The 12,209-nt window shown below is 44.4% G+C and overlaps 1 protein-coding gene across 1 annotated transcript in view; it reads left to right on the forward strand.

Moving 5' to 3' along the window:
* The first annotated feature begins 1,494 nt into the window (after positions 1-1,494).
* MAP3K1 (mitogen-activated protein kinase kinase kinase 1) overlaps positions 1,495-12,209 on the forward strand; it is a 48,820-nt gene continuing 38,105 nt past the window's right edge. Inside the window, exon 1 of the mRNA XM_088520617.1 lies at positions 1,495-1,928. Coding sequence (XP_088376743.1) covers positions 1,519-1,928 — 410 coding nt within the window. The 5' untranslated portion in view covers positions 1,495-1,518. The remainder of the gene's footprint in view (positions 1,929-12,209) is intronic.

The following is a 12,209-nucleotide window of genomic DNA, read 5'->3' on the forward strand; positions in this document are numbered from 1 at the left end:
TTTAGGTGACTTGTGTATCCTCAAGGTACCGTACCTACAACATGACAGCTAATGAAGCTCACAGCATCCTTCACTGGAAAACCCTCCTAATGATAGCATGGCATCTTGACAGATCATCTAAGTGATTTACTTCATGTGACCTTGAGGCCTTGTGCATACCAATACCACTCTGCAGTTATATAGAGCACCATTTGATAGTCATCTCTGCCTTTTGCACTCACGAGTCTAGAGGGAGAGAACCCTTTCTTAATGTGCTCTTCACATCTTTCAGCAAAGATACTCTACATCTGGGTCAGCAGCTGATAAAATATGTAAGACAAGAAGGAATCTACTGCTGCTAGGGGATGCTTCTCACGCTACTGGGGCTTCAGACCACAGCAGCAAACCCAGCATGCTGCCACATTAAATACCAGTGACAAACTAGTTAGTTGATATACTCTTGGGGGAGACTGCAACTCTGAGAAATAAATCTAAACTAACCAACAACAACAACAACAGAACAGTGATTTTTACATATCCAAAGACACAGCAAAGTGGGAATGACCTGATACACCCAGTGACATTTAGTTTTCTAGACACAGACCAAATAGTTATTCAAACAGATGTATTCAAAACCCGTTGAATGGTAGCAAGAAAGCAGCTTTCTGACAGCAGCGTACCCCTTTGCGCTCTCAGAAAACCTTACAGTCCCTTCCACAACAGCTCAGAGGGTGAAGGCAAAATCCTCCAGCTGTGGTTGGGTGGGAACCCGGAGCCAGGGCGCCTTTGCTTGGACCTCCCCGAGGGCCCGGTCACGTGCTGGCTCCCGCCTCTCCTGCGTCTCCCAGTCTGCCGGAGGGCAGCCGGCGCGGCAGGTACACCTGGCGGCTCCGATCCGCACTGGACGTGTGCACGGAGGGAGACGGCAGCACCCCGGGACGCCAAGGCTTCCGAGTAGCTGCAGACCAGGAAGGGTTTCGGGAGATGGGTGCAGCCGCCCAGCGAGGACCCGTGGCGAGGCGCCCCGGGGTGCGCGCCGCAATGCCCGCGTGAAGCACCCGCGCGCGGGAGCAGGTAGGGCTGGTGCCGCGGCCGGGAGCCGCGCGGGCGCTGTCGGTGCGGGCCTCCCCTCGGCTCCAACAGCGAGTTGGATGCGGGGGTCACCGTGGCCACCGGTCGCCCCGCCGCGGGACTCCGGCCCTCGCTCACCCCCCGCGGGGCGCCCGCTGCTCTGCCACGCGTGGGAAGAGGCGCCGGGGGGCGGGAGCACCCACGTTCCCCCCCCCGGCCGGCGTCTCCCGCGGCCGCCCCGACCGTTGCGGCGCGGGCGGGGCGCCCGCCAACCGCCAACACCTGCGCGGGGCGGGGCCCCGCGGCACCTACGGGCGGCCGCTCCGCTCCGCTCCGCCCCGCGCCACCACCGCCAATGGGCGCCCGAGCCGCCGCTTACGCCGTTTGCGCAGGCAGCGCCGGCGGCGCAGCGCGGTGGCTCCCCCCTCCGTGGGCAGCCCGGGAGCCTGATGTGACCCGCCACAGAAAATGGCGGCGGCGGCGGGGAGTCGCGCCTCGTCGTCGGGATTATCGTCGGGCGGCGGCGCGGAGGCGGCCGCCGCCGGCGGGAGCGTGCAGGGCGGCGCGGGGAGCGCGCCCGGCGGCTGCGGGGCGCTGCTGCGGGAGGCGGGCGGCGGCGGCGCCCGGGAGCAGCGCTCCGACTGGAGGCGGAAGCAGCTGCGCAAAGTGCGGAGCGTGGAGTTGGACCGGCTGCTCGAGGCGCCCCTCTTCCCCGGCGCCGCCGCCTCGCCGGAGCCCCTCGAGCCGCCGCCGCCACTGCTGCTGCTGCACTGCCCGCCCGCGCCGCGCTCCAGCCCCGCCAGCCCGGCCGTCTCCCCCGGCCGCGGCGCCGAGCCGCCCGCGGAGAGCGGCATGGAGCCGCCACCGCCGCCCGCGAGGTGAGAAGCGCCGGATGGGAGCCGCGGCGCTGACAGCTGCGCCCGCGCGGGGGCTGCGCGCACCGGAGCGGAGGCGGCGGGAGCCCCCAGCGCAGCGGAGCGCGGGGGGCTGCGGCGGGAGCTGTCAGCGCGAGGCGGGGAGGGGGGTCCGGCCGCGCTCCGCAGCCTCGGAGGTGTCCGCGCGGATGCGGCGGCCCGCGGGTCTCGGCGCGGCCGGTTGGGCTCCAGCCGCGGGCTCGCCGCCCCTCAGCCTCCCCAGCGGCTTCCAGGCGAAACGAACTAGTGAAAAAGCCACAAACCCTAGACTTCTCCGAAGTCTTGTTGCGTTTTGAAGCAACGTGGTAGCGCAGAACTGAGTTCTGTGGTTGATAACGAGGGGCAAACGTTTTCAGACATGAAAACCGCTTTTTCTTCTAGAGAGAGAGAAGAAAATAATTCTGTAATTGTTCACTCGAGATAATTCCCCTGAGTATGTTTTCTTTCCGCTGCCTGTGTGTTTGTAGTCCTTGTTTGCCTTCCGTTCCTGTAACGCGGCAAGTCCAGTTTGTGGAGGCTGCGCAGCGCCGCTCGTGCCCTGACACACGCACAAGTGCCCCGAGTGGGAGCCCGTCGTGGTACGGCGGTGACTGCGGGCCCGCAGAGCCCGGCCTGGCCCCCGCGTGCCCTTGGTGGCCCTCGCCGCGAGGTGTGCGGGGAAGCAACGCGCTGCTGCGGCCGCAGCTGCGGTGTTCGGCTGGTAACTGCATGTGGCGTCTTGGTAAGGTCTCGTACGGGGCGAGCTGTGCAGTGTGAGGACCTAGCGTGAACATCAAAGGAGCTGTTTTAGTGTCGCTGAGCAAGCGCGTCTGGCTGATCGCTTAAATCTCCGAAGAAATCTGTTCCTAGTTTGAACTGGTGACTTGTCCTTTTTAGATATGTCTTATGGCACTTGAAACCTCCCAGATATCTTTCTGAAGGTTGTCTTATCTTGGGAATATGGTAATAAGATTTCATAGATGGTTTCCAGGCCTATTTGTGTATTGTTTATATGAATTTTAAGCATTTTTTGTTGGATTTTTGGTGTATTTCCGGGACTAAGAGCTGCTTGATATGGTGTGGTCCTAACAGATAGGACATTCTGATTTAGTTAACGAAGGATTAGTAGGAGAGCTTGTTTTGAGGAGACAGTGGAAATTTAGTTTGAGTTTTAGTGACTGACTTCTATTTTGTGGCTTTTAGCACCTTTTCTCTATCAAGTTCAGAAAATGTGTGGTATCTCATAATACTGTATCTCATAATACAGTTATAATCAATTGTATGACTTTCAATGAAAATAAACAGTGTCAAAAACATACACTTAAATATTTTTGTGCCAGTATGCAGTAGGAGTTGGACTGGATATTAGAGGAACGTCAGTATATGTCGCATTGATATTGACTCCGTCCTTGCTAGTCAGGTGCACAGCAGTTATGACAGAGCAGCTGAGGAATTTTTTTTTCTTTCACATAGGCAGTTTTGCTTATTTCCAATACCTACATCTGGACAAGTCAGTGTTTGAGTATGCGTATGAATTAAACCCGTTCCTCCTTTCCCCACCATAAGAATGCTACATTTAAGTAGGATTGTAGTAATTCACAGAAAATGTCTTTTTTTTTTCCTCTCTAATACTTCAGTAAGGTGAGCTATTTTGAATTTAGCTTTTGTCATGAGTGCAGTTGAAAATACATGACAGCATTAATAGTGCTTTTTCAGAAACATTATATAAGTATTGTAGAGTCTCAGTAATTCTGTGTGCTCTACTACCAGTGAACAGGTGTTAAACCAGAGTCCTCCTTTGTCAGACCCTATCAAGAGTTTAAAACATCTTAGTGCCCTTATTTAATATTAATTAACTTGATCTAGCCAAAGGAAGAAGGTTAATGTATATGTGAGCAGCAGTCACAGTATATTATGCAGTAGATAAATTAGTCTTTGCAGTTATTGTCCAGATAGTTGTTGTTTGACCTTCAGTTGACAGACTGAAGGTCATAATCAAATGTATTATAGGAAGATTTTCTGTTTTGCTTTGATATATGCTAGTTATACTTTCCCATAAGTATCTATGAATGCTTAAAACGTTCTGTGCTTGCTCCAAAGTCCCCCTGTCGGTCTCTTGGTACTAGTCTTTTAGTCTTCTTTTTTTAATTATATTCTTAGATTCTGTCTATGGTGGAAGACATCTATGAACCTTGGAATGAAGCTGAACAGTTAAAGTGACTCTGTGTTAAGTAATAAATAATGTAAATGTAAACTTTTCTGTAATGTCTCAAGCATTTTGCTTGTCACAATGATAGATGAAATGTTTTCAGTAAAAGCTGTGACTGTTAATAGTGATCTTTTCTTATCAATGAAAGAAGAGTTAATTTAATAGCAAAGTACAACTTCAACAGAAAGCATTTCAGATGCTTAATTCCATGTCTCCTCCCTACATCATGTTGATCTGGATTATATAGAAGTTCATAACAATTCAGTGATAACTACAGAATTATTTTTTGTATGTTATGTTATAGTTGTTGATTTAGGAGAAATCTAAGGGCAAAATACATCTACTTTTATGTAGTCCTTCTAAAATGTTCAAAGCATCTAACAGACTTGTTTTTATGTCTGAAATGAGTGTAGGTGACTAGGACTAACTTGCAGTCCTGAGTACTAGATTTGTAATAGTGCCAATAACCTCATTTCTATAAAAACAAAAAGCAGGAAATGCTGTGGTTCTTCGTTTCTGCATACATTGACCCTGTACTATGTGATTTGTGTGAATATACATTTGAAGATCTTGCTGTAGACTTGCTATATAGTTCAGAAGTAAGAACCCCTTTGTAGACAGATCTGTGTTTTCTGCAGTTGCTGATTGAATCAAAGACTAGTAGAGACATCACAAATGCATTAGATGATTGAAGGTTCAACTTATTATACAAGAATACTTGTAAAAGCTTGTTGGTTTGGGATCCATGTATCAGTTTGTGGAAACTTCACAAGAGGAAGAATAGAGAGGAAGAATAGTTAAAGCAGAGCTTGCTGGAGGTGTGACCCTCTTTCTTCCCTGAAATGGTCATGTTCTTGGCATGTCTGTCTGTATTCATGTAGTCAAAATATAGCTAATTTACTAGCTATTCACCTTAGCTAAATATATCCAAGGTAAGATATAAAACTGTATGATTTAACCAAGTCCATAATACTGGATTTTTTTTCTCCCCTTAAATAAGTCCATAATTTTTCTCCTTCCAGTTTAAGCTGAGCCCTGTTGTAGGATGAATTTTACCTCCTACCTTTCCTATGGATTTTTCTAAACACTGTGGCCTGAAAGTATTTTTGGAAGAGGGTCACCCTCTGCAATGTCTGATTTTTATCACTTTCAGTTATTGCAAGTGGAAGGGTTCTGCTTAAATGGCTTGATCTGGTATGGCAGTTTCTTTGTTCCTATGCAAAGTAAATAGATTGTAACTAACTAATCTGGAGCTTTCTGTCTCGTTGCATTTAGTGATACTAAAGGTTCAGTCTTCGCTGTCACCGAGAGCAGCCTAGGTGCTATTCACTAAGATACTGTGGTAGGCCTATGTCTTGCGCAAAACTCAAGCATGTAGTCTGAGATGCTTTTTAAGATCTGTTTTTCCTTCTATAGGGTGGATCTTTTGGTGCGCTGATACATTTGTTACTGTGTAAAGCTGGAGTAAAGGTAACTACACAGATGCTGGTGCATGAGGCCAAATGGGACCGAGTGATGGGCTCGAGTGGCTGTGGAAACGTTTCTGTTACCTCTTGCTGGCTTAAAGTACTGGTGAAACTTGGCCTAAGCTTGTTTAAAATAGGAATTAGAAGCTGCCACATAATTGTTCTTTAAACAAACTTTTAAAGCTGTTTTTTAGCAGCAGTGGCAATAGAGAAATGATCTGTTTTGAGTTCTGGAGTTTCTAATGTTAATTTTGGTGTTCGCAGAAAATTCTTTGTGAAAATCCAGGGGTCATCTTCTTTCATTTTTTATCTGCTCTGCTCTCACTTAAAACTGTAGAATTACAGTTTGCTCTTTAGGCTGAGGCAAAGCGGACAGAAGCCTTTTAAGAGGTTTTGTTAAGTGAGTGCTGTGAAGTGGCGAGTTGCTGGTGCCTCTTTCCTCCATGGTTATCTTTCCTGGGAGGCTGAGCACTTCCTGCTTCCTGGCACTCTGGCCGAGAATCTTAGGAATCTTGCCTCTTAGGGAATCTTCTTGATTTTTTTTTTTCTTTTTAATTTCTTTTTCTGGAATATAGTGTGGTTTTTGTTTGTTTTAAATTCTGTATTCATGGTCTTGAGAGAAGAATGTTTTGAAGAAACAGCATCTCTTTTTACTTGATACTAAAGAATCATTTGAAATTGGGAAACATGCATATTCTATTATCTGATTAAATGCTTTTCTCATGGTGTTAAAGCTGGAAATACATTAAATTTATTAAAGTTCCCAGCAGACCAAGTTGAGTGAAAACTTTTCCTGTTAAACCTTTTTGCTGATTGATCAGGAGGAGTTTGACAGAAGGTTTCCAAAAGTACGGCTTGATGCGTCTCAGGTTAAATGGACATGGGTCTAATCCCAATCTCTGACACTTTCATCCTGTTTTTCCTAGAACGTATCATGATAGAGGTTGTCTTGACCCATGGCTGCCTGGGATCATAAGCATAAACAACAGCCTTCTGGAATGTTACTTTAGTGTTAGATGTAGTGTTTTGTAATGGAATGGCGGCTAGTATACAGCCTAGGTTCGCCAGGTGACCTCTGTTTTAATTTAGCGTTTCTCATTCATAGATTTTACACTATTTATTGCTGGTATGTATTTAACTCCCTCTAACCAACTCATCCAGTGTCACCGTGGAAGTCAGTGGCCAGACTGGGCCACGGAGACAGAATCCCAGGGAAAAAGGACTGTGTGCCCTAGACCACACTGACATCTAATGACACTTTTTCTGAGGTCTCTTCTATGCTTTCCTACACATCCTGTCATCTTACTTTTGAGCAAACTGAAATGAGTCTTTGCTCGACTGTCAGCAACAATGAGCAGGTCTCTCTCTGAATTGTTAGTTAACTCTCAAGGGTAGGCAATTAAAATTTCATATTTTAACTCACTGGTATGCATTTCTTTTCCCTTCTTATTTCCGTCAAATACAGTATTACTACCCTGAGCGTCTTTTTTGTCCTGTGACCATCATGCTTGTATGTTCAGGAGCATTTCTCCCTGATACTGAAAGGGCTTGATATAAATATTTATAGTATTAGGGTGATCCAATTTACAAAGATCCTAGTTGGAGAAACAGATTTATTTTTTGAAGAAGTTGTCAATGTTTTCGCCTGTTCTACTACCAATAAATGCTTGTAAAAAGTTATTTTAATAATTTAGTTTTCTTTAAAAGGGAAACATTAAAGGTCATGACAATAGTCTCCCCATTACCTGCAGGTAATATTTACCTACCCTGTATTTGAAAGGATATACAAAATGCTGCATGTGAAGTGTATGGTGAAACTTGTGTTGACCTCTGTTTAGTGTAGAATTTACTGACCATGTAAAACTTACACAATCTAACAGACAAGTATTTGTTTATTGTCATGGTTAAGACAATATTTTAATTGATTTGAATTATGACATATGTTCTTACAATATTCATGTGTAGTCAGAGACAGTCCAATAGTACTAACATTTCTTTCCATTTATTTTTCTTGTGTTATAAGTTTCAGCTTTATCAGCAGATATGTAATAGATACCTTAAATGTTTCCGTAAAATACCTGAAAGGTTTGGAGTGTGTTTTTTTTTGTTTGTTTGTTTTTGTTTGTTTCTTTTGTTTGTTTGTTTTGTTTTGTTTGTTTTTTAAATTATCTCCACAGGTTACTTTATGACTAAAGGCTTGTTTGAATGTAAGAAAGTTTTTCAGTTTCATTAGTATGGAAACTGATTGAAGCAGTGCTACTGCTTTCTAAAAGGAAATGAAATATCTGGAAAGAATGTGTCATATTAACAATATATAATAAGCAATAAATTTCTTATTAATTTCATTGGATTATTCACATAATGTTTGTGTAAAATTCAAACCCCCAAGGGAGCGGAAATGAGATGGCTGTCAGAAAGCTCAGCGTTGCAATGCAGATGGCAGCAGCTGACTTCTAAACGAAGTGAGGCTGGGCACAGTTTCTCCTGAATAAGTTTTCTTTTAAAGACAGTTATTGTCTTTGTGTCGCTCTGGAGAATGAGCTCTTCTGTAAATCCAGAATATATGTTAATTACTGTGATTTTGATTGTAAGTTCTCCACATAGTCAAAAGCAGTTCCAATAAGGTAGTTTCCAGAGCACTGCAGGTAGAACAGATGCCCCAGCCAGGGGAGGAAGCAGGGATAGTGAGGTTTCCATTAGATTTCCCATCATGACCGTTAGTTCCTATGTGCTGTGAACATAATGCCCTCTGCCCACCCTACTGTTGTGCCTTCTGACTTTCAGCAAGATCCCTTTTAAAGAAAATGTAGTGCTGCCTGTTAATATTCAAGGTTAGAGCTGGGAGCTCCTGTGCTGGCATCTTAAGCTCTACACGGCGTTGTTCACACCTTCTCTAAACTTTTCCCTAAAATTAAGTGTGAGTCCAGGTTTGACCCTTTCACAAGAACTTGCTCAGAGTTTCAGCTCTGAGAGTTTCAGCTTTGTGTTTGTCACTGCTCCCATAGACTCTGGGAAAGAAGAGCAGGGTTGCAGTGTAGATATGTTCTCAAGTCTTCAAGACATTCAGTGTTCCCTGTGTGCTTTAAACAAGTGTCCTGGGAAGAGGGAGGAGAACAACAGGATCTCTCTTCCTTACCCGTTTTGCCTTGTGTAGAAGAAGGCCAGCCTTATCTCTGACAGACTACAATGCAGACTTTCTTGAGTGTTGTCATTTTAAAGGTGCAGTGTGCCAAGGCGATATAGAAAAGGTTGGATGGCTGAAGTGTTTTAGATTTCTCACTGCAAATTGACATGTAAACTGACACTCAGGCACCTCTTTTCTGAAAAGAAGGCAGTTAATCTCCTCAGAACTAAGTGACAAAATATTTCAAATTAATCAACCATTTACATCTGTGCAAAGTTGGAAAATGATTACATGTACGGCTGTACTAAGTACTGTAAATTGACATACATCAGTATTCTCAGACTGAGTAAGGAGACGCTGGAGAAGTGTTTAGTTCGAGTGAAACAGGGCAACTCCAATTGCTGGCTTGGAGCCCTGATATCTGTGTTGCCTCCAGCTTCTGCCGCAGGTCAGTTGTCTGCAACCCTAGCAGAGCTCTATGGAGTGATGAGGGGGTCAGTAGGTTAGATAGGAGAGGATCATCAGGCAGTAAGGAAGCTCTTTCCTCTTTCTCCCCTACTATTTATAGCTTTGACTTTCTTTTCAGAAGCTAAAAGACTTCTTTGGCTCCATTCAAAATTGTAGTCGCTAATTTCAGCTTTATTGTTGCTGGTCAATGACTTGATTTTAACAGAAAAAGGAAGAATGACTTTTCCCCTAGTAGGGACCTCAAAGGCAGATTGTTTGATTTGGGCATCTTAGTGATTCCCCATGGAATTGAGAAGCATGGGGTAAAAGGTTAGAAAGCTGCATAGCAGTAGAATTAGCAAACGTGAACTGTTTTCTGGTATCCTTATTGCTGTTTTCAGGAGTGGTGTTACCTTGATTCTTTGATTGCGCATAATTTCCACCAGGAAGAACCTCTTGAATCAAGTGGTGGGTTGTTGTTGTGTGTGCTTTATTTATTTGTTTTTAAGATCTGATAAAGAGATTGGAGATCTCACAGTGCCATCCTTAATCACCCTACAGAGTTTGTTTCTGTTCTGCAGCGGAAACCTGGACTCCTCTTTTGGGGGACAGAGGGAGGGGAAGAGGAGGGGGGAAGCTGGAAGCTTTAGGCTGAGAGTTGTCCTACCGGAACTTCGTGGAACAGATCCTGATGACACCTTCTCTTTCAGGTGTTTGCTTTCTGTACCCCAATGTAAGTAATCTTTCTTGACCCTTGCTCTTAGAATGCTGTATATAATGCAAATTTGCTACCAATATAAACACCTTTTGTGAAACTGGCATTTCTCAGAAAAATGTGAGTCTGCGCTGTCTTTTTCCAAATCTCATGTCTATTTTCTGTAACTAAGTGTCTTAAACTAGTGAAATTGTTCACATTCTATTTTAACTAATTTGTTAGTGTATAACTATTATTGATCTTGAAATCATATCAGTGGCAGTGATAATTTAACTATAGAGTTAGTCTCTAGAACACTCATGCATGCATGTTGTAAGAGGAATATCTTCATACCTGTAGAGTTAGTCTCTAGAACACTCATGCATGCATGTTGTAAGAGGAATACCTTCATACCTGTATCTTCATTCTGTTCTTCCAGCTTGTGGTTAAGCTTCTACATGTTCAAGAGCAGTGGTAAATGGTGTTGTCTAAGTAAACATGCTGAAGCACGTTCTTCCTGCTGGAACCTCAGCAGAAGATTTGTATGCTCTGCTTCTTGCTTGTTCTGGCTTGTTCCATTGCATGTGTGGCAGTATTTTACAGATAGATTTTTAGTAAAGATTCACAGTGAAGCTAAGTAGAGAACGGTAATGGCTTCAGTATTTTGAAATCAGGTAGCAATTCCTATATTTTAAAGTTTGCTGTGAACTGGAGAAGTCTGATGCCTGGGCAGGCCCCTTGTAGCCCCTGCAGACCAAGACTACAGGGAAGAGAATTGCTTGTGCTTCTAGGTTCCTTTCAGCACACAGCTTGGACTGCTGAGGAGCTAGAAAGGGGAGCTACCAGAAAATTGGGCAACTTTTATCATGCATGCCGAGTTCTATAAGAACTTCATCAAAATGGGTATCCGACTTTCTTGAATGGACAAATAACCTAGGCTTGGAGGAGTTGTTACTCCCCAGGCAACTGGGGTCCACACCAGTCTAGGAAAGATTAATAGCTGCAGTTGGTGTTTGCGACGGTGAACAGCTGCTCATCGACTTTTGCATTAGCTTAGCACTATGTGCAAGTAATACAGCTTTCCTTAACAATACACGTGTATTCTTAAATAATAGTTATATAATTGGGACCCAAACAAAAACATAGGTTTTTGGTCTTGTGGCTAAACCTCTAGTGAAACCCTTGCCAACTATTTGGTGTTCTCTGTGAATGAGTGGCTGCTTCTTGTGGATCTGTCAATTTGTAGGGGACTGAGTGAGCGAGGAGTAAGCTGCAGATCTACAAGATAATAAAAGTTGGAGAAAGATGGTGATAAGAAGCAACAACCCTGAGCAGAAGTGGAAGAAAGGAGCTGGAGAAAAGGGAGTGAAACCTTAGAGAACACAGATTTTTGGAAGAGGGAAACAGAAGTACATGTGGAGCCCTGGCAAGGCAAACAAGCTGAGAGACATTTCTCAGGGTGTCTGAAACAGGAACGTTTGGGAAAGGTGTCCCCTATAGAGCTTGGGGGAAAGGAAAGTGCAAGATCTCGGGTGGTGAAGTTTGAATTAAGGCAAGACCAAGACCTTTGCAGTCTAGCAGAATGTCCACATGTTACTGTGCAATATAAATGTAGATTTAGTTAGATTGCTAGGCTTCTTCTGCCTTGCTATGCCAGTAGCATTTTGGTGCATGATGTTTTTTGAAATGCCAAAAATGAGGAGTCTCTGTTTCTGATTTTTAAAACCTTAATTCAAAAACACAGCAGTGAAAGTTGTCAAAAGCGGGAATGTAGGAGTGTGTTTTTTTTTTTTTTTTTTTTTTTTTTTCCACCTTTCATGTATCTAGGGCCCTTTTATCTATGAATAGCTATACCTGAGGAGCTATAACATCTTGAAAATAGTCATTTTGCTTGTTTCTGCTTATTGGGAAACAATTTCCATGTAAAAGAAAGACTGATGAATAAATTAAAGTTTTTATGTTACAGTTTATACAAAACTGGCATCAAATGTGCCTCTGATCTTTGAGCCAAGCTGCCTACACATTCCCGAGTCACGCAACTGGTGGGTAGGTAAACTGGCTTGGAGCAGATCCCATAGTAGATGGAAGGACAAGGAGTGGATTTCTTTTTTTTTTTTTTTATTTTCTGGCAATAGCTGAATCTTCAAATCAGTGACACACAATCATCCGTGCAAAAGATCCCCTCTGGCTGTAGTAGTGGGACCCACTGCACTTTGTCTCCTCTTTGTGGGTGGAACGTAGCTTGCTTTATGGGAGCTCACACCTGAGCAGAACAAGCTATTTTTCCTGGAATGTGTCCAGTAAGTGTTTGGTGGAAAAGATACAA

The sequence above is a fragment of the Tinamus guttatus genome, unplaced genomic scaffold (genome assembly GCF_059628265.1).
Source record: "Tinamus guttatus ecotype Peru unplaced genomic scaffold, ASM5962826v1 Tinamus_guttatus_pri_ptg000094l, whole genome shotgun sequence".
Classification (NCBI taxonomy): Eukaryota; Metazoa; Chordata; class Aves; order Tinamiformes; family Tinamidae; genus Tinamus; species Tinamus guttatus.